The sequence below is a fragment of the Perissodus microlepis genome, chromosome 14 (assembly GCF_051167445.1).
Source record: "Perissodus microlepis isolate ML-2025 ecotype Zambia chromosome 14, ASM5116744v1, whole genome shotgun sequence".
Classification (NCBI taxonomy): Eukaryota; Metazoa; Chordata; class Actinopteri; order Cichliformes; family Cichlidae; genus Perissodus; species Perissodus microlepis.
This window is the reverse complement of record NC_140474.1, coordinates 12,364,211-12,386,370: the sequence shown is the minus strand read 5'-3', so window position 1 is coordinate 12,386,370 and position 22,160 is coordinate 12,364,211. Positions and strand designations below refer to the sequence as shown.

The window sequence follows — 22,160 nt, the reverse complement described above, 5'->3', positions numbered from 1 at the left end:
CTCACAAATTACTTACTTGGTTTTGACAAGACGCACTATCTTTGAAAAGGTGGTGCGCCTCAAAATAGACAGGAATGTACTGATTCATGTTCAAGGTTGAGATTCAGCTGGATTCGTTTACTGACCAAAAATAACTCTCGCAACCGCGGTGTTTCTCAGTCACAGAAATATATTCTTCCTCTCTGGGTGGATAAGGAGAATCGTGTCTAGCTGTTTGCATCTTGCAAGAATTCCAAATCAGTTTGAAACGCCTTCCCCTGAATTAATGGCGCAGATCACGCCGCATCTCATGGTAGTTGAGTTTTAAATCTATGGGTTTACATACTGCACGCTAAAACAAACACATCAAAAACAACCCCTGGAACCTAAGGTTGCTACAGGTTTTTAGCTGAATAAGCCAAGTCTGTGCCACATCAAGCTCTTTTTTGAGCTTTTGTTAGATTATGACAGGCAGATTATTTGGGAAAGTAATTGTCCCCAGGTGTTATGAACATCCCAAGCTTATTCTCCACCCTCGTGATTTTCAACTGTAGAGATTAGGCTCAGAGGAAAACGGGTCCAAACAGGCACAAACACACTAAGTATGTGTAGCCAATGAGCTTTCTGATTTGCTTGAGCATCCTATCCCTCTGGGCCTCATGATCCAGGGAAAGAAAAGTCCTCTTTTTACCCCAGGACCTGTAATACCTGCATGATGAGTGCCACCGTGCTGCCAGCTGAAAAAAAAAAAAAAAAACTAACTCAATCCCTCCATCTCAATGCACCACACACAAATCACACGGTACTGAGGAGCCAGGGGGGAACACACTGAAGCTCTTTACAGCCACCTGCTGTGCTTGCAGTAATACAGCATTTTGAACTAACTGAAATTATCTTTGGTATTTTTTTTTTCTTTAATAGCAATTATAAAATAAAATGGCAACTTTGCAGGTCTGTAATTTCCTAATAATCTCTACATAGAATTATTGCATTTATTGGGTAAATAAAGAGCTTGCTTAGCTGTATTTAAAGACAATTAAATGGTATCGCATTGACAACTTACATATTCAAACAATGCATGCTGAATTGTATGCTTGCTTGTAAACAAATTTAAAAAATTTAGCATCTTTAGCTGATCTGCTCTGCTGGAAACTCATTGTAAATGCTGACTGAAAGGGTGCCAGCATAAGTAATAATTAGCAAGCTGTTAAAAACTGCTTTCCAGGAATGCATATATGAATTTGGTTACAGTTCTTTATAGCTACGCAAATCTATGGGAATATGTTGCACAGACACAAAAAAACCCATCTTATTACTGGATTAGTTCTGCCATGAATACCTGATTGCAGAGTCTTGCATACTATTGGAAGATGCACAAACCTCGAGCTGTTCAGGGACTCAAATTGCTGGTGTAGCCCACACTTGTGTATGCATGACAGGTCAAATGTCTTCCATCACTCATTTTATTGTTGAGTTTTTATGGTGACTTAATTAAGTACACAAAGGTCAAAGGCTCTGACTTTGCATTTTGAATGCAGACTTTAATGATGCATTGGAACTGCTGCTTAAATAATAGCAGCCTCATTATTGGATGAGTGCTTGTCATGGATGATTTACATTCTGCATGTCAAATGAGCCATCTCAGGGAGAAAACAACATCACAGTGGCTCAGAGGACGAACTAGGTCCCATCTCCATGGTTTCCCATTAACACTGGGATGGTTGGCTTTTGTGACTACCATTACTTAGTGCACACAACAATTAGCAGTGGGGGTGTCTCTTCTGTGTATTCATTAATACAAAACGCTGTTCACACATAGGAGTGAATGACTCCCCTGCAGGGGTAAAAATTTGGAATTACTCTCAAAATAAGTCATAAATATGTCACTGACCACGCAAGTCTGACCTGCGTGAAATGCTTCAGTCTTTCTGCGTTGCTTTGGTAATTGGAAGTTTAAACACGTAAATGTGTAAACACTTCATTTGCGAGATTTGCAGTGCTCATATGCAAACTCGGGACAGAATTATACATAAATGTGTTTATTTTAGTCAGGTAATATTAATAAAACAGATAGTACGGATTGTGTATGTTCAACTCAACACACATAAAGCAAGATTTTACAGTCTGATGAGAAGACAGGACATTTTTTGGTGATTTGTTTTTATGTTTAAACTTCAGTGTTTCTGAGCATTCAACACAGATGCATTACATAGCATTGTATTTTATTTATTACACTATAGCCTTTACGACCCTACTCTTCCCCAGCATGTAGATTTACACACTGTAAGCTGTTCCCTTTTTCAGCACCTTAAGGGTTTTAGTTTAGGACTGATTTCTCTTTGCAGAGCTTTTAGAGCGTACTGATTTTTGTCTTGGTAACTGACTTCACGTCAGCCCAGAAAAAAGCTCAAATTCATTCCATCTCCCATCATTCTCCCTGTTAATTAAGATTCACCAGTGCTACTTCATTATGGTAATTTTGTCATTGAACTGCTGGAATGGAAGATTAGTGTGGAGACACCCTACCTCTTTCAAATACACCCAGCAGGAAGTATAGCAACAAGATCAATTTTCTCCCTTCACATCACAATTAGATGCATAGGGGAAAAATGTATAAAACAGATTCAACTTCTGGACTTATGGAAATGCACAAAAGTCAGAGTTTTGGCTAAATAAGGTACATAAACCACAGGGCTTTATAATTACATTCTGATCACAATGCGGCTGACAGGTTCATGCAAGCCACATGTAATCCTAACTAAACTAATGAAGACTGCCAGCACTGACTGCAGCAATTTAACTGTACGGGAAACCAACAGCTTAGGATTGAAGCTGAAAGGTTTAGAATCTGAGTATAAGACTTGCACACTTAAAATAAACTTTTGGGGGGGGGGGGGGGGGGAATCACACTGTGCTAAAGAAAGGTATAAAAGAAAATGGAGTGTTTTACTTCACTCCCTGGAAGGAGGACATTTTCAAATTAGTTTCACCGCGTCCAGTGTCTCCACTAGAAGCACCGGGAGCTACACCAGCAAAAGAATACTTGTACATAACTGCAGCAAAGACAGGACTGATACCACGGGATGTTAGTTAGTCTTTAATTGCAGTTAAAAGTAAAAATTAAACTAAAAACTAATGTGAGCACATTATCAAATCCAGTGAGTGACAAGCCTTTGCATCTTTAATAGGACCACGTAGCATATGCACCTAACTGTCATCCCTTATGATCAGCCCTGGGCTATGTAGGCAATTATGATTAATACCACAGACGTGCTGTACTTCAGCACCTCACTTACAAGAAAGAAACCTTGTCAGTGCGTGTTTCACCTTCTCAGCACGTGACTGATGAACAACTTGATTATAATCATCTCCTTTCACTCTAGGACTCCCCCCCCCCCCCATCGTTAGATAATTAAGCTGACTTAGTCACACTTGAAAACACAGATGATATGTGAGGATAGCCGTGAACAACACACATCTAAATAAGTCTGTTTAATTTGAGGATAAAGAACTGAGTGTGCAAGAACAGTGAGATTACATATTGCCTCATCGGTGTTGTTTAGTACAAGTTGTTAAGACCTGTACAGCAGGAATATAATAAATAAGTACAGTGTGGTGTAGGTTAATACAGCCAAACGGAGTGAAGAATAAGACTCACTTCTCAGTTCAGTTTAATGAGACTTGCATTAAAAATGTATTTGGAAGTTTCTCTAAGTCAGTGTTTTATTGTTTTTCATTCCCACCAGGTATCCATTCGCCGTACACGTACTCTTTGTTTATAGTGGTATTCTTTCAGGTGCTTTTTTAAAGCATTTGGAATGGGAAGCATATTAATGCCATCATAGGTGGTGCAGCTGCTAATGACCGCTCGACAGATGTGCTGCAAGCTGAAGGGCTGTGTGCGGTGGATGGGGTTGGACAGGAGGGGCTCGAAGAACATGCAGGAGTTGGGATCCTTGTAGTGCTCTAGCAGTCCTGTAACTGTGGGCGCGTGGAAGACACTGGGGTCATGAACATCAAAGCTAAAGTTGTGATTCCACTGTTCAATACGTGCATGTAGTGAGCGGCCATAGCGGCGGAAGCTAACTGAAAAGAGGTAGTCTTCCTGGGCAGAGTCCCGCAGTAGAAAGGTGCCTTCAGGCTTTCCCTCCAGCAATGTCTCTGCCTCGTAGCGGTCCATGACTCCCCAGTAACATGGGAGGTTTGTGATCTGCAGCAGGTCTGGAACTAAACAGTGAATGTAATCAATCTGAGTGTGAATGCGGTAGCTATCGTGAGATTTGTGATGCTCAGTCTGAGGAAGAATTTCTCCAGAGGTCATGCTGGTCGCAGTTATGTCCGGGTCAACCAAAGCGTCGGAGACAGCGTCGCAGGTGTGGACGGAGGCTGATGCAGAGGCTGAGGCTGCAACTTCATCCAGAGTGTCCAAACAGCTCTGTAAGAGGAGTTGGTGTTGCTGCTGTCTTTGGAGAAGAAGCTGCTGTTGCTGATGGACGGAGGTTCTGTCAGTCTCAGCTAAGTCATTCATACCATGAGCCAGCTTTGGGCCGTGCTTGTAGAGAGGGTTAATTTGGGCTGTAACCTCAAATGTGTGGATCTCTGCATTGGGAGGTGGCTCAACCCCTTGTTCAATGCTGATGCGCCTGCGCTCTCGTAATCGGTCATCCACATCCTCCACTGCAGCTGCCATGGCTGAAGTTGGGGCAGTGCACACTACTGTAGAATCTAGCAGGGGAGGCTGGGTAATGGGGGCCGTGTGTTGTTTAATGAGATACCATTTCTGAGCCAGCTCTGATCCTACAGGGAAAGGGCAGTCATCCAACATCAACTCACTGAGATGGATCTTGCGCCTCGAGGAGCCACAGGCACTTGATGATGAAAGAGCCTGCGGCGGTGGAGCTGGTGCCGCTGCAGTGTGTGTCTTTATTGGGAAACACTGCCCCATTGCATCTTGGATTTTTTGCCTGAGAGTGCGACTGCTGCTTGACCCTCTCCCCTCACCTTCACTAGATGTGGGTAACTCTGCAGCAGAGCCAGTCGCTCCCAGAGTTGGTCTTGCTGTTACTCGTTCCTGTCCTAGTAATGAGGCAGCTACTTCAAAGCCCTGCCATCTCCAACTATCCCTCAGAGGGGAAGGGGAAGATTGGTCTCTGGTCTCCAGTTCACTCAACAGCTCACCATACTCAAAGCCATCACTGACAGGTCGCTCAGCCGCAGCGTCGTGGGAGGAAAGGCCTTTTTTCTTCCCCTTTCCTCCTTTCCTTCCACCGCCTGCATCTCGTCTCTCCTCTGACCGGCTCTGTCTCACCTTGGGACGAGCCCCCCTCTCTCGATCTTTTCCTCGGTTCCCTGACTCCTTTGGTAATGACATGACGGAATATGTGGAGACGGTTTCCCCAATCCAGGAAATTTCCAAGGAACAGCTAATTACAGTTATCTTTCAGCAAATGATTTCCATCCACATCCTGACAGGTCACTCTCACCATCCATGTATAGTGGCCATACAGACTTTACAATGCCTGAAAAACAAAAAAGAAAACTCTGTTCAAAGCTCAGCTTCAACCTTATGGAATATTTATAGATAACATAATGTCAAAATTCTGGTGGCGCAGACTTTGTTGCCAGTTTATTTCAAATGCTCATATAAAACTGATGCAATCCAACACAATAGCAATTCTCAGAATTTCACTGTGTTGAAATCTAAGGTTTATTTTTGTTTAAATTGTTTTAGAAAGGTGTTGACTCTAGAGCCGAGACTGACATTTTCATTATTGATTAACCTACAGTTCTTTTTTTCTTTTCTTTTTTTTTTTTTTTTAACTCAGACTTGAATCTTAGGTAGAGAAAAGAGGAGGAAAAAACTATACAGGGCAAATGTTGGTTTATGGTATTGTTAGACTGCACAAGAGAGTCTTTTTAACATTAAGAAATCTTGAGTTTCTATGACATCAGATGAGTACACAGAGGTGTGCGTACTGGGAGTAGAATACATATTACAAAAGAATACACGAATAACACATAACAACACATGATTGAGGAACTAAAGGAGAAGTACTAACAACAAATTTTGAAGAGCTAAACTGCTTTCTAAGTTTTGTGACCTCTGATTTTTCTGTCCAGTGTGAATTTTAGCATATCACAGCTTTCAGCAGAACTGATATCAGAGTCCATCTAAATAGAGCCAATGAATCGGTTGGCTGATAATGGACTGTTATCGAACAAGTGCAGTTAAAAGTTCTTTTCCCTTTGCAGAACATAGTGGAGAAAGAGATGCCTGAAGGTAAACTAGAAATTATGTTGTTATGCAGTTTGTACAGCAACACAAGGCAAAATCCATTGCATTGTTTCCAGTAACAGAGTTGCGGCAATTCTTAAGACTTTGAGTGGTCAACAAGGTGAAAAATATTACACAAACCTAAAGTTATTTAATTATTTATTTGTTGCTCACAGCTTCAAGCAAAATTCAATGTGGGTCCCTTTTTTGCTAGGTAATAGTAATATACTTTTTTTTTTTTTTTTTTTAATTACAGGGCTTGCGATATTAAGATTGTTTTGACATCTGAAGTGGGGCAGAAAAAGTTCAAGTTTGTTGGCCACGGTCAGCAATGCTTTCCAGGGGCTTTGTGAATGTACTTCTGTGGCTGTCCCGCTATGTACAGCATAGACAAGATAAATTAAACAAAGAATGACAGATAAATCATTTTATTAATATTAGTGACTATTTTGGATTGTAATTCATGCTTTCATTTTTACACCCATGTTTAGATTTTCTTATGTTTAATTCAATTAGGCTCCAGCTGTTGCCCCCATGTCTTATGTCCTGTCTTGTTAGAGGAGCTGGCTTTTAGAAACATTTAGATATGAAATTTCACATGAAGGTTGACTAATGGTAAAAACACCCACTTTCTCTTCCCTGCATTAGGCTTCCTTTTATTTGATTAGATGTCTTGTAAAGCACTTCCTTGAAAAGCACTCTGTGACACAACTTCTGAAAATGTTTTATGAACAAAGCTTTATACCATTCTTAAACAGCAATAAACTTTTTTTAACGTTAGTGTCTCGGCAACTTATAGAAATGTTAAAACTGAAACAGTTTTAACAAACCGACCAGGGGCAGCAGTATTATCTGGGATCGAGCTCTGTCCTCACAAATCACACCACCCGCTATTATCGAGACACCGGGGATGATCGACTTAAAAGTAAAGATTTACGAACTTGTAACTCTACAACTGAGCCGACCTCAATCGTCGTTAAAGATGTAAATTTACCAGCCAAATTAAGTACTTAATCATTTATGCAGCGTGAAATACACTAAGCAAGAACTAACAAGCTAACATTGTTAGCCGACAGCTGTTCAGTGTTGATACATGTTAAGCACAGCTAGCCATCCGCTAACTCTACTTTTCTGCGGTAGGAAGGTCTTTGCCTTGCCTACAGACATTTACATCGGTCTTATACGGCCACAACACACATGTTGAACATACCTAAGAAGTTGCAATCAAGTTCCCAGAGCAAACAGACGTTGTTTCTTCTTATTTAAACTAAAGCCGTTATTAACAGCGAGATGACTAGCTCGCATTAGCTTGATGAACTGCGAGAACCGCGCAACCCGGAAGTAAAAACGTACTCTGCGGCATCAATGCGGCCACTCTTTCAACACAAGAGCATCTTAAAAGCGACTCACAAGTTTCCCGAAGCCTTATATAAATAAATAAATAAATAACAGACACAAACACAGACCACAAGTTAATTTGCAAAAGAACTGAACCTCTTTATTTGGACTGTCAATGATCCGACGGATGTTGCATTTCAGACCATTCACATATGAGTGACAGTAAAAAAGTAGAGTGTAAGCATGTGATGCAAAAAGGTTCATAAAACATTAGAAAAAGTTGGGGGAGAGTTTTAGAATTAAATATAACTGGTACAAGATAGATATATGCAGCTCGTGGGCTACATTAATTCAATAATAAAACCATGCTGGGACATGAACATGGTCTCAGGACCACTTGGTAGACGTCTCCATGCGACACAGGCTCTGTACCTCCGTAGTGGGTGCGTGGCATGTTAAAATACACCAGCCTGAAACTAATACATGCATTTCTCAACTAATATCACGCATCTTGGAATGTAAACATGGAGTAAACATATTCCTTGGCCAGTTATTAGTGTTCAGTTTACTCATAATCACATCATGATTATGTGGCTCAGAAAAGCATTGTCACCCCCCTGCTGCATCATCTTTATAAACACACACGCACACACACGCACACACACTCTTGTAGAAATCTGCAGCACTGTACCTCTGTGTCTATTTGAAGTAACAAGTAGGCTGTCCAAAGCAACAGAGGCCATGAGAAGGATAATCTGAGCCATCTGCAACAACATAGTTGGTATACAGGATAGTGAAGAGTTAAAAATAAAAGAAAGAAGTCTTAAAGCCACCATTGCTAACTCACTAAAGTCCTTTGCGGGCATGAGTGTGATGCTTTTAACAAGTCAGATAATTCCAAGAGCCTGCTCTGAAGAAATCTATGACTAGAATGCTTCTCATGACCATTATTAAAACAAAAGCTGAGGATGCTGGAGCGAGAATTTCAGGCACCACATAAACAGTTTATGAGAACATGACAGCTAAACAGTTTAATCACAAGGTTTGAGAAACAATTCTTTCTCACCACCACATGACCAAAAACAAAACAAAACAAAAAAAATGAGCCGTTAAGTGCCTCATATAGTTATACCTTTGAAAACAAACAAAAAAAACAAAAAAAAAAAAAACCCACTACTGCAACTCATATGGAGTCCACGGATTGGGGGGGTAGAAGACTTGCTTTTGGGATCTACCCAGCCTGCTCAGGTGTGAGAAGGCTTCAGTTCTTTAATGTGTTAGATTGTGAGACAATGGATTATGCATGACATCACAGAACATGAATCTGGCATCATCCCAGAGAGATGTAAACAGTGACATTTAGGCGATATAAACATACAACATTAGTTGCAAGATTTCTGTTCTCCGGTGACACTGGGCACCATCAACCACCATGCCCTCTATCTACAACAGTGCGGTATTAGTGTGGCAAAACATGCGATTATAGAAAATAAGCATAAGTTATCAATATCAAGGGAGAGTAAAAAATACAATTGAAAAAAAGATATCTGTAAATAACCATCTTTACTAGACAGACCTATTTTTGATGAAATAATAATTTGAATGGTTATCCCTGCCTTATGTTGCAACCAAAAGTGATCCAAAAGTTAAGACCATATTACACGTACATGCACCTCCGGCTCTGCCACATTCACAGACAGAGGCTGTATAAGACAGTTTTTGATTCAACACTGATACCACATGATAATGTTAGGGTTCTGAGACTGAAACACACTGAGACACAAACAGAAAAAAGATGGACATCGTCAAGCACCTTGAAAAGTATGATTCATCAAATCATCACATTGGCCATTTGAGGAAGAGGGCACTGCGAGGGTGAGGCGCTGTGCTCCATAGCATTTATTATGAGATCAAGCTTCATTTTCCAAAGCCAATTATAAGGGGGCCAGAGGGTTGAGATGGGTTTCATTTAGTTTTCTCGCCTGGCATTAGACTGTAAATTGAAAACACTCTGCGCTTCTTGCTTTTATCAATTCAATATCAAATCAGCTCTCACACAGTACAAACCTCACAGCCCTTACTCACCCCTCTGGGGATTCCTCGGCACAAAATGAGATTCATCATCATTTATGTAGTAGGGCATAAAATAACAGAGACAAATTGCAGCTGGCATAAATTCTTTAAACCGCTGTTCTTTTTTTAAAAAATAGTATACCATTTCACTATAAATGTCTTTCTCAAATTGACAGTCACACAACCCTTCTCTTTGGCTTGGTAGACGTTTAGAGGAGGAGAGTCACTTCTATTTTGACTACATGTTCAGGGGAAAAACAACCAAGACAAAGGATAAACCTGTGGTTGAATTACAAGCTGTTCTTCAAGCCTTTTGGTCATCTCTCTCCTTCCTTTGACACAAAAACATGCTCGTTAGAGACGACAAAAAGAACCAAGGAAAGCTGACCAAGTTTCAACCAACAAAAGCCCCAGCTATCACAGGTTAAAGAATGATTACGGTGGCTAGAAAGCATACTGGTGTCTGTATATCAGCACCTGACTACAAGGGGAACCTCAGTAAGTGTGTAATTGAGCCAAATACCATTTAGTGCCTAATATCAAAGTTCATTTATTAAAAGTGCCTTAACTCTGGCTGGAAATCTTCAGAATCTACACATTATATGGTGCAGAGGCTGTTGCTGTCAGTGTGTTTTGGATAGAAAGCCTTATTCCAAGGCAGAAGGAAAAGAAGAGTAACTCATAGGGCGGAACCCCTTTATGAAAGCACCAATCTACTGTTTTTCTCTCACAACGGCAAACTGAGCCTCTGCAGATCATGCCACAGTCCTGCAGGTGACACGGAGCAGTTTGCACAGTTAACCTTTTTTTTCTCTGTCCTGCAATATAATAATCATCTGTATTCCATTTTTAATAAACTTAGTTGTATATAATAACGTACAAAAATATTAGAGAACATATACACAGTTTTTTTGTCATTTTGTAGTGACTGCTTTGCCTGTTTTTCTGAAGCATACGTTTATCTTTGTGCTGGGTGATGAGGAACTGAATAGGCCTCAAATGAAGTGTATTTTTCCTTTCTTCTTTTCATATTGTTGAAGTCCGGTCTGTTCCATCTGAGGGGTAGAACAGAGACACGTTAAGGTACATTACATTTATAATCACAATCTGATAAGCATGGCATCGCTGAAGGGGCATGTCACTGTCCTGCTGCTAAACTTACTGTTAGATACATATATTAGTAACATTAAGAAAATTAAAAACACTAAATCCTATGAAATTTAAATTGGCTTCTGTCTTGCAGTATCACTGATTTAACACATACTATCCAGTATACAGACAATCTGCAGATTTCTATTAAGATTTATGCTGCTTCTGGCCCTCAGGCCCTTTATGCATCCTTGTTATAAGATATACAAAGCCAAAACAGAACATAACTTTAGCCGCATCAGTTAAAGGAATGAAAATATAAAATTTTCCAAAATTCATCCATCTCATAAATTATTTACAACCACAATACTGGACAATTATACAGAGCTACTGATGTTGAAACACAGGTGCAACCTCCAGAGCTTAAAAATTAAGCCAACATAGAAGTGGCAGTGCAGTTCCTCTAATTGCTACTCGAGTTTCTCTTCCAAATAGAGCACTGCACAGACCCCCCGTGTTAAAATGTCAAACAGAATTAATAACCATAAAACAATCTGGCTTTGATCCCACTCTAAATGGGGTGAATTCTTTTGTAACTCATCCACTTGAATAACTGAGTCAGGGGTGTGGCCACTCTGACAGACAGGTGTCCTGCCACAGGCAGCTGGAGCTGATCAAGTCTGCTAGGCCTCATCCACTACTGTTCACTGTGTCTATGCTGTTGGAGCCTTTTCAGTGGATTATCTGACTAATGTTATGGCTTCTTTTATTTCAGTTTTGGTGAGTGAAATTCTAGTTTTTTATTAGTCTTACTTGGCACTAATTACCTCAAATGTGTGTCTGAGTTGCACCCATACAGTTTATAGATGCAACATTCTAATCAAGCCTGCTAGCATTAGCTGATAAAGTAAAATTTGACCCTGTGAAGCATGTAAGGTAGCTTGTGGCTGAAAAAACAATAGTAAAAACTTCTCTGGGTATATCCATTTTTTACACTGTCTTTCGTTTAAAGGGCTCTTTTTCTCCCATTTGACTAGTTCTTGGGTCAGCAACCTTCAATATCAAAAGATCTATTAAGCTCTTCCTACCAAACAATAAAAGAAAAAAAGCTGCAGATTAAGAAGGATTACATCTTTTTTTGTTTTATTTTGTTTTTTAAAGCTTGCAGGAGTGACAGTTAAGGGGATCGTGGGCTGTCCACCCCTGCTCTTCTTGCTCTTCTGCTCTAGCTGAAAGCTGTGTACACGTTTGCCAACCAGTGTCCCATTTAAAGTTGCTGACACTTACCCCCTAAGGCATGCTCTGTCATACTGAGGCACAGTGATTCCAGCGTAGGGTTGATCTCCAGGTCAGCACCTGGAACTTGGCATTCTGAGGAAATGAATAAAACTATTAGTCCACAGGAATGTTAGGAAATGACATACTGTCACTACACTAAATTTAGAAAACAAACAAACAAAAAAAACATTTGTATATAAAATCTGCATTAACGCAGATTAATCTGCCTGACTCACATTTAGATTACATTATTGAAACACAATGTGCACATGTGGCTACTGTGTGCAAAAGAATAATCATCACAATGTTGCTAATGCTCAGCTCACCTTGGTGCTGTAATCTAAAATTGAAGTGAGTAACACTAAAGGGAGTAGTTCTGTTTTCTAAACAAACAACACAAGGCATATCTACAGATAGTCAGTTTCAACCAAATTAAACACTATGAACATTACGAAAAATGGAGGTAACTGGCACAAGAATTTGTATAAATGGTGTAAAAGTCTAAGGTTTAACATCATTTTACTGTATTTTTAAAAGTGTTTAATGAAATGTAATTTATACTTACAAACAGTTGGGGGGTTTTAACTCGAGTGAGATATAGGTCTGCCTTTGCAATCCTCTTTTCTTTCTTACATCAGTTAGCATTTCACTTACTTAAAAAAGCAGACTGTGACTGCAAAGCTTTAGATGTATTCTGATGTAAGTTCTGATGTAAATTTCAATCGGTTTCAAGAGAATAAAGACATGATCGATAGTACAATACTGGTCTGAGAAGAAGTAAAACAGAGCTTGAAAGTTGAACTTCCACAAAGGCATTTAGGTGTTTGGCTGACAGTGATGTCTAGACAGCTTTATAAGGAATCCTCTGGGATACTCAAAGAACATATTATGCTACAATAGTTTTGTTTTGCCTCTGTACTGAGGAACAAAACTAAACCAAAAGAATAAAAAGGTTTATATCTGAGAGTCCTACCATCATGCTGTATAATTCTGTCTGCTTTCACACACCCTTTTTACTTGCATGTATGTTTTAACACCTTATTTTGCTTTGACTGGTTATGCTAAAGCTAGAAATGAAAAATAAGGTGTATGATGTATGGATGCAAGCATGTTGTTACACTAAATGAAGTGTAGGAAGAGCGTGCAACAAAAACAACATGCCATAAGAGGAAAGTCAGAGGCAGATCACTGTAGATGCCACTATATTGAAAATACAGATTTAAGCATTGAATCACAAACATAACAAGGTCAGCAGTTCAGGAACACTTCTGTTCATAAGCAGTAAGCTGCCTGAAGTGCAGTAAATTAGGAAACATGGTCTGTTGTGCAGGACCAAGCTTTAGTTTGCAATTAAATATTTCCAACATTTATTCAATCGATCGTTTAAAAAATGCAACACAATCTTAAAGCAGATTCAGATTTGGACTCAGTCAATTAGAAATGCTGTATTTTTCAGGTTTTTGTTTCTTTGCGTTATTAAGCATACAAGAATATGAAACTGCGTGAGTGTAGACACTGAAACTACAACCATACTGAGTTCATGACTGTGGAACTATACATTTCTGGCTTTCACACACTCCTTTATGGAAATATCCGAAGCTGACACTGCTAAAACACGACAGATCCATTACAGGTAAATTTGCAATGCTCACGTCTGGCATCTGGCACACAAAACAAGGCAACCAAAAGGTTATGTATACTATACAAGGCGACAGATTGTTTTCTGCAACATGCTGCTAAGCCGTCTTGTTAGTTTGTCCTTGGCACAGAGGGAGAGACACTCTCCATTCTGGCATCTGACCAATTCATTGCTTTTTTTTTTTGCTTTTTTTTTTTCACAGAGGTTGTGTAGCTTGTTCTACTTGCAAAACTCAGACTGAGACCCAGAGCTTTCAAATATTCCAATAGCCATTTCCAGTTAGGCACTTAAAAAAATACTTTCAGAACATGTAGGTAAAACTAGGTGTTATAAAGTGTAAACAGGAATCCCAAGATGTCAAGAAGGTTGTGTTTACATGTTGGCACAGAATGTGGTACATTAAACAAGCACTATGACAGTTTGTGGGTTAGTGTATATATATATATACCTTGCTGCTGGAACATGAGCATGGTTTGTGGGGAAGTGTGGACAGGGAGCGAGTGGGTCCGCTGTACAGAGCTGCGACTCTGACTTGGCATGCTGTTACTGCCTCCAGGGTTGGCAAACCACAGGCTCTATATATTGGAAAACACAAGTTCTCCTTACACAAACATCAATTATCCAGGAAAACTGGCAAAGTTTCTTAAACCTTCAGCTAGGTTCTCAAATAAAAACACTCAAATTATATAAAACTATGAAACCAGTTTTACTGTCAAATCTGTATTGATTAAACCTCTTTTTGGGGGGAGTTTTTATGCTTTCAGAACAAAGATGTATTATGACTGTTTTAACGTGCTTCATACTGGCCAATACCTTCACACAAAACTATTCAAATTTACCCTACACAGAATTCATATTAATTGAACTTTGTTCCACTATTTTTTTCTGGGTCATTTCTACACCACTTAGCTCACTATTTGTCACCAGTGGGGTTTACAGTTTGAGAACAACTGGTTTTAAGTCATTAAATCTTTTAATATTTGATTGTTTTGTAGGACATCTAATCTGTATAGAAGTTAAAATTAGTAATGCATGTTACAACTTGATGTCATAATATAATTATAACATTTAAAATACTGACTTGTCTACCCTGTCCTGTCAGCGCAGGACTAGTGAGAGTGTGCCGTGGAGAAGCTCCCCCAATACCAGCTGGGAGACACATGCGTCCAGCTGGAAGTCCACGAGGGGTCATCTGGAACTGCCTTTGGCCGCGCCGCCCTACACCTCCACTTACAGAACCTGCTGTGGGGAGGGAGTTGGACCCATAGGTCCAGCTGGAGTAGCAAAACAAACACCAGAGAAACATGCCTTAGAAATTATAAGGATTGTTGAACTATTACAGCCATTTCTTAAGAAATGACAGCAGCAATTTCAATTAGGAAAAGAGGACACTAAAAAGAAGGGAAAGAAAATCAAGCTAACAGATAACAGAGACGAATCCAGAATCACAATAAACTGATGTGACAGCTCTTCTGCTAAAGAGGAAGATCAAAGGTAAAAGAAGGCCAGCACTCTCACCCTTTCTGACGGTACCCAGGCATGTCCAGCATAGCTTTCCGAGGGAACAGGCGGAGTAGTTTGAGGACCTGCTGCTTCCAGGAGACCAGCCTTTTCTTGTGAGTTTCTGTGAAAGCCTGTCAAAACAAGACAGCAAAAAGGAGTGAAATAATGAACAAAGTATTAGCAGGATTTCTGGAAATGCATTTGGAATCTGTATTTATTTTTCAGTTCGAGAAAGAAACAGGCAAGATTTTTTAAAAAGATCTTTTTAAAGGCATTATATTTGTTTTAAGGTTGTCACAAGTTCCATTTACAACTGCATCCACACATATATGAGCAAACAGAGAAAAAGCTTCATCTTCAGTTTCTTACCTCATGTGTCAGACACTTCTCAATTAGCTGAAGGTAACAGCTGATATTTTCTTCATCTGGCCTTGACACCAGCAACTGGGTGCAAACTGAAGGGGGGAAAAAAGCCACAGTACCCTTCAGTGTGAGTGATACCTGCTGATCTCTGTTAATGGGGGTTGGTGAAAATGGATTATTCTAAGTATTTTTGTTTTATACAATATCCTGACCTGGGTATGAAATCTAAATTCATAGCTTTTATAAGAAAGTTGTAAGAGAGATTCCAATAAGAACTTGGCCACCAATCTAATAAGCAACCTTCATCTACTCCGTAAAACCTCTACTGTATTCTTACCTTTACCCATAACACGAGTGAACTGTCCAGCAATGTCACCATCTGAGATGGGTGCACCTGAGGAATCTCCATCACAGGGAGGTGGATTGTTGGATTGGAAGCCCTCTGGGGCCGGCTCTTTATCCGTTCCTGTTTTTGTAGAATCTGAAGGTGAGGTGGTGGTGTCTGAAGCAGTCTGTGCTGCAGTGGGTGGACTGTAGGCCTTAATAGGTGTGATGATGATCTGCTGCAGCTCCTGGAGGGCATTACGTAGGTTTCCCCCTTCCAAAATATCCTGACAAGAGATGACGACATCACTGTCATATGATAGCTTAAGTTTTACGGGTGCTGTTGTGAGCGGAAAGATTGATTTCCAAGTTGGAAATCCAGATTTAGGCTGTAGCAAAGCAAACATTTGCTCCACTGAAATGTCTTACAGGAAGACACTGAATTCCTACCAGCCCTCCTCCATGTTTCTATGCCAACAAGCAGACTGGGAATTTCCCAATGGAGCTAAATCACATGATTGTCACCAAGTACATACTCGATCAGTGCAATTGAAAATTCATCAAGACAAAGCACCACTGCTATTTTTTTTTTAGCTTGAGAAAAATATTATCCAATTTGAATTACCTTTTCTAAAGACTTGAGCACACTCTGCCTCTCTCGCAGTTTTTGGATACTCAAGGCAATCTTATGTCGTGCTCCTTTAGTGACGTTCTAAAAAGGAGAGAGAGAAAATAGCAAGATGGCATAAGAAGCAGGAAAGTCATTTCTTGAGGGAACACTGGGCAATTTATACAGTTACTAAATAACAGACCTAATCACCATCTGTTTCATTAAAGCCAAGGGGCAGAGGCAAAATCGCACCATTTGTATGTGCGACTGGGTCGATATAACTGTAGGGTGCGTTGTTTAATTTCATGCCTCATTGAGAGCTGATGTATCATCAGGTTTGAGGACAATAATGTTCACAATTGATAAGGAGTGTAGAATAATCAAAGCCTGGTGCCAGCGTATGCAAAAAGGAGGCTTAAAAACCTGTGACTCCAGGTGCTGCTCTGTGAGAATCATCATCTCCTCATAGGTCATCTGGGAGAAAAGTGATGCATATTTATGAAGGCGGAGACTCTTCAACCATGCAGGAACATCTAGTACAAAAAGGGGGGGGAAAAAGTTACAAAAAAGTCACATTATATTTTGGCTTAAAATCACCCCAGCTGTTGGCTGTGCATGGCTTTTACCAGAGCTTGGAGTGCTCTTGGACTGGTTAGGTAAAGAACTCTGACCTTTCATGCCACTACCATCCTCCTGGAAGGTGTTGCGAACCGAGCCTTGTTCTTCTGTCTGCTCACTGCCTGAAGAAGCTACGCTGCTCTGGGGCGAAAGGGGTGCGTGATCTGTCGGAATAAAGTTCTGCCGGCCCACTGCATCATCCTGGCTAACCCACTCAGACCCACAAGCCTGGGGACTGGAAGAAATAATGGACATGGACTTCTTCTGAGGGCTGGGCTGCATCTGCCCACAAAGGCCTGGAAAGGGAAACATTTCAGATATGAGCAACAACAAAAAACAAAACTGTAAAACATAGTTGATATGCTCATGACTGATAACTCATGCTTTTATTAAACCACTTCTTCTTTATGTTTTCCCAAAAGATGAAAAATGAGAGTTGAATGACAAATATTACCTGTATTATTGCTGTTAATAGGTGAGGACATCCCGCCTGGGAATGACATGTGTCCGTTCTGGCCTGCTGAAGGTGTGCTGGATGAAGGAGACTTGTCGTGCCAAACGAGGCCGGGGTCCAGAGACTCTGCAGAACTGGGCCACTCATCTGAGCCTTGGCGTGGGTGGTAGGGGCTGGATGGAGCACGTGGTGTATACCCACTGGAAAGGTGCTCCTCCAGGTGGTTCAGCCACATGGCGAGAGATGTGCGGTCATCCAGTGTGGTGGCAGGGTGGATGAGGGCATAAGATAGCAGCTGCCTGCTTTCTTCCACAAACAGGCTACTCTCAATAGTGTGACTCAAAACCTTCTGCAGCAGCTTCATGTACTCACATTTGGCCTCACTATTACGTGGTTGCAGCAGAGGCAGATGGGACAACAGCAAGGAGACCACTTTCTCTTTTGGTTCCTGGTGCCATTGGCTGACAATTGCTAACGACAAATAGATTTTTACATGTGATTAACATTTTATTATTTAATATATGCTGTCTTTCATTTTAGAAAAACAATTAATATGGCTGTAATTATAAAGTAATTAATAATAAAGGACACTTAAGCTCTCAGCTACCTGCATTGTTGGCCTCAGCTTCAAGGATGTGGATGTCAGTGCAGTCTGCCAGCCAGTGTTCAAGGCAGATGTGTAGAAAGCGAGCCTGGGTGCGGGATGCCCTTTTCAGGAGGGACAGCAGCGCCACTGTCTGTTCACACTCATTCCAGCCTTTGAACCAATCTGTGAGGATACCTACCTGGTCTCGGAACATCATGGCGCGTCTCCTTGGTAAGGAGAAAACGAATGTGCCAACAGGGAGCGGGCTACAGGAAAGGCTGCTCTCTCAGACACAGATGGGTTGAGTCCAGCCCCGCACAGCGGGGTTGTATTTTCAACAGTCCTGGGATTCCCCTCAGACTGGACCGAGGGACCCTCACATGGTTCAGATGCAGGAGAAACTTCAGCGAGGGATGTGGCGTGGATTTTTCACAGGATGTCTTTAGACTGAAAGTGAGTGTCAACTGTAGTGGCTAATCACAAAAACAGGAAAATATTTTTTTCATTCCGGCGTGTTCTGGATCATCTGCACCCTATAACAAAACAAACACAGAAAGCAAACCACATTGCATACTTAAACTAGACATTCGGTGAACTGTCACATTAATTCTAAAATCGCATACAAGGAAAAACTTCTTAAATGTAACATCACTGCAAGGGAGCAGCCAGAAGTAGCTTATGTTAAAATAAGGCAGTTGAGTAATCTATTGCCTCAACCTTGCAAACAAGGTAACAGTAATGACTCTGTTAGATCATGCCAATGGATCATCAACCTCAGGGAGAGGAAAAAATAACTGACAATGAGGGTCTAATCTTATATCATGATCATTAATCAGAGACTATGGCACAAAGTGCAAATAAAACAGACTACTGCTATATCATAGGCATTATAAAGACCTCTCCCAGGTCTATGCTTCTTAAGTCATAGCATCATTATACAGACGAGTCATTCACAAAAGGTGTGTCAACACAATTATCAATAAGAGACTGGGTCAGTAAAACGTAGAGCAAAAAAAGTCTGCTATTCAAAGAACATAAGTGAATAATAACTCTTTTTTACAGAAACTAATACTGCTTTCTCTTACAGAGAAAATGAATCGCAGACATGTAATCACTAACGAGCAAGGGTAACTTCAGTTACATGTCAAAACTGCTAACTCCCAGCACTGCAAACGGTATCACCTGTAACAGTATGAGCTATAATGTTGATTTTATGAACAAAGCTGGGTGCTCGGCTGAAAGCTCCGGTTCTCACTTTGCTGCGAGGGTTTCTTAGACTAAAACAGACGAATATTACACCCGGCAGCTAAGCATTAAATAGCGGTTAGCTGAGTTAGCTCGGTTGGCCTAGTCTGTGATGAGGGATCGAGATTTGTATTGTTTTTCGTTGACGCTGTTGCTGCCCCTTTTCTCCGCCTCGTACTTCAGTCTTAGCGGTAAAAACGAGAATGTTAAAACGCTATTCTGATCGGCCAGAGGTTTTAGCCAGATAGCAAGATTAAGTTACTCAGGTGACGATTTAAACTGAAGAGACTCAAAAGATTTGTTGTTTACCTTTGTCAGTTGTCACTGGTTAGCGGGCTAGGCTAGTAGTAATGCATAGCTAGCTCGACGGTAGCGTTAGCTTCTTAGCTAGCAAGTTTTGCTAAAAGATGCAGCAACGTTAGCTTAGCTGAGAAGCGTAGCTTTCGGTCCCATGCGTGGTACTCCTTAAGGAGGTTCCTGTACAGTGGTGAGCCTCTGTGGCTTTAAGCATACTATGTTAAAGAATTTATGTACAAAAATGTTAGTTACAATACAGAAATAAGGAGTGTACGCCTGGATAAATCTACTTCGATTTTAAGTTGACGTAAGACGTGGGCACAACGTCATACGTCTACACGACGCACGTAATATTAATGTCCGCCCACAATCTTATAAATATGAAGAAGACCCTGGCTGAGGTGGATTATCTATCTGATAGATATATACATTTTCTTACGTTTTCTCTGCGAGGGAAATGCTGCTTATCCCATAACGTCCTGAACAGGTCTCTAGTTGATCACAGAGACAGACAACCTCACACCACACTCGCCGACACAGCCCACTCCCCACATTTGTACCAGTTATTAAAGACAGAAGAAAAGGTACTTTTTGATGACATAACTTGTGTTTTTATTAATTCAACTATATTTAGCTTCTGGTCGTCCAAATCCCACTTGCTGTGGCTCTATGTCCCACCAGTGGGGCCACTACCAGAGTTTAAGAACCATTAAATTAACCTAACGTGCTTGTTTGATGAGCCTTTCTAAGCTCCTGTATTGCACTTATGTGTGTGGTCGCTAAAATTAGTTTTCTCATCAACATAAATGTCAATATCAAATGATTCCCAGCAGAACACTGCATTATTAACAAAATGACTAATGGTATTCTTTCACTTGCCACTGTTTCTAATGTCGTGGCTGAGTAGTATATGCTATTCTGTCATCTTCTCTCACTGTACTTATACAGATAAAGCCAATGTGAATTTTATTGTTATATCACCTGTATGCAAAGAGACAAAATTGTGAAGCTCACACCACAGTGTGCACATATACATAGTGCAAAAAAGATCACACATTGTGCTTCGACATAGTGAACAGTCGAAATACAAAATACAAAAATGCCAAAAAGTAGGCAATATTCTGGCAAAATTAAACTAAACTATAAATTTAATATTTAAAGATAACATATGATCATGCTTGAATTGACCCACCATCCTGAGTGTATGGACAGTACTGTGTAAGATATAAATGGCAGGTGCTATACAGTTAAAAATGTGCAATAGACAAGAAACAGCAACTTAACCTGAATATAAAATACAGTAGATATAGACTCCATTATCACATCTGTCCAGTGTCATTTCACTGATGCCTCACAACAATGTAAAACTTTCTTTCATCTCTTTATCAGAATCATTTTCCATTCTATTTTTTTATGTGCTGTTATTGAACCGTTTTTAAAGAAAGCAAACTTTCATCCTTCTGTTCTTACATATTTATTAAAGTTTTTTTTTTTTTTTATTTAAAGTTTTTTCCACAAGCTTTTAGCTTTTATTTTTCCTCCTCAGTGTAACCAGTGACTATCTTTTTAGCAGTCCACAGAGAAGACTTTGAGGTCTTTAAGACATGTCAGAGTTTCACGAGGTTCGACAGATCTTTAGATGATGATCCTTTAGATCATCTTAAAAAATGTTTTCAGTTCAATTAAGCTTTATTTATATAGTACCAAATTAGAATATTATAGGCCTTAGAACACCTTATATTACAAGGTAGAAAACCCCCTTCACTATTCTGGGGAAAACCCAACAATCATACAAACCCCTATGAGCAAGCATTTTGCATGGGAGGGAAAGAAACACTCCCTTTTAACTGGTAGAAACTAACCGAATCAGGCTCAGGGAGGAACAGCTATCTGCCACAAGTGGTTGGGATGTGAGGGGAAAGAGAAAAGAAGAAAGAGAAGAGAAAAGCAAACCAGAGCATAAGGAGATATGACAGAACATAGACTAAGGTAGAGAGAAGACAAAATTTTAATGACATGCTGCAGTAATATATAAACACGTAATGAGGGAAAAGTGGTGGGTGAAGAAGGAGTGCTCAACACACCACAGTGTATCACAGGAAGTCCTGCAGCAGTAAAAGGCATGGTTCAAGTTCAATTGTGCCAGCCCCAACTAATTTATGAGCTTAATCACAAAGGAAAGTTCTGAGTTTAATCTTAAAACTAGAGAGGGTGTATGTCTCCTAAATCCAAGTTGGTAGCTGATCCTGCAATAGAGGGGCTTTCTAACTAAAGGCTCTGCGCCACATTCTACTTTTAAATACCCTAGGAACCACAAGAAAGCCTACAGTCTGAAAAAAAGTGAAGTGCTCTGTTATAATTGGAATATAGTTGGTATTTAGGAGAAGATGATTATGGGACATCCAGGTCTTTATGTTTTTAAGACATGCCTGTAGTTTAACTAATTGGGTCTTCGGTCTTCATGAATAAATATAATGACCTATCATCTTC

The 22,160-nt window shown here is 40.2% G+C and overlaps 2 protein-coding genes across 2 annotated transcripts; both read right to left on the bottom strand.

The window, feature by feature from the left end:
• Positions 1 to 3,060: 3,060 nt before the first annotated feature.
• socs9 (suppressor of cytokine signaling 9) lies at positions 3,061 to 7,606 on the bottom strand. The gene is made up of 2 exons (XM_084951329.1): positions 7,464 to 7,606; positions 3,061 to 5,498 (listed from the first exon to the last, which is right to left on the bottom strand). Exon 2 carries the CDS (start codon positions 5,348 to 5,350, stop codon positions 3,713 to 3,715), a length of 1,638 nt encoding a protein of 545 aa, XP_084807455.1. The 5' UTR covers positions 5,351 to 5,498; positions 7,464 to 7,606; the 3' UTR covers positions 3,061 to 3,712.
• Positions 7,607 to 7,725: 119 nt separating this feature from the next.
• Positions 7,726 to 19,989, bottom strand: samd4b (sterile alpha motif domain containing 4B). Its single transcript, XM_084950452.1, has 13 exons — positions 19,683 to 19,989; positions 18,150 to 18,661; positions 17,543 to 18,013; positions 17,142 to 17,384; positions 16,894 to 17,003; positions 16,486 to 16,572; positions 15,874 to 16,147; positions 15,543 to 15,628; positions 15,189 to 15,304; positions 14,752 to 14,944; positions 14,119 to 14,245; positions 12,041 to 12,124; positions 7,726 to 10,719 (listed from the first exon to the last, which is right to left on the bottom strand). Exons 2-13 carry the CDS (start codon positions 18,343 to 18,345, stop codon positions 10,691 to 10,693), a joined length of 2,016 nt encoding a protein of 671 aa, XP_084806578.1. The 5' UTR covers positions 18,346 to 18,661; positions 19,683 to 19,989; the 3' UTR covers positions 7,726 to 10,690.
• Positions 19,990 to 22,160: the final 2,171 nt, after the last annotated feature.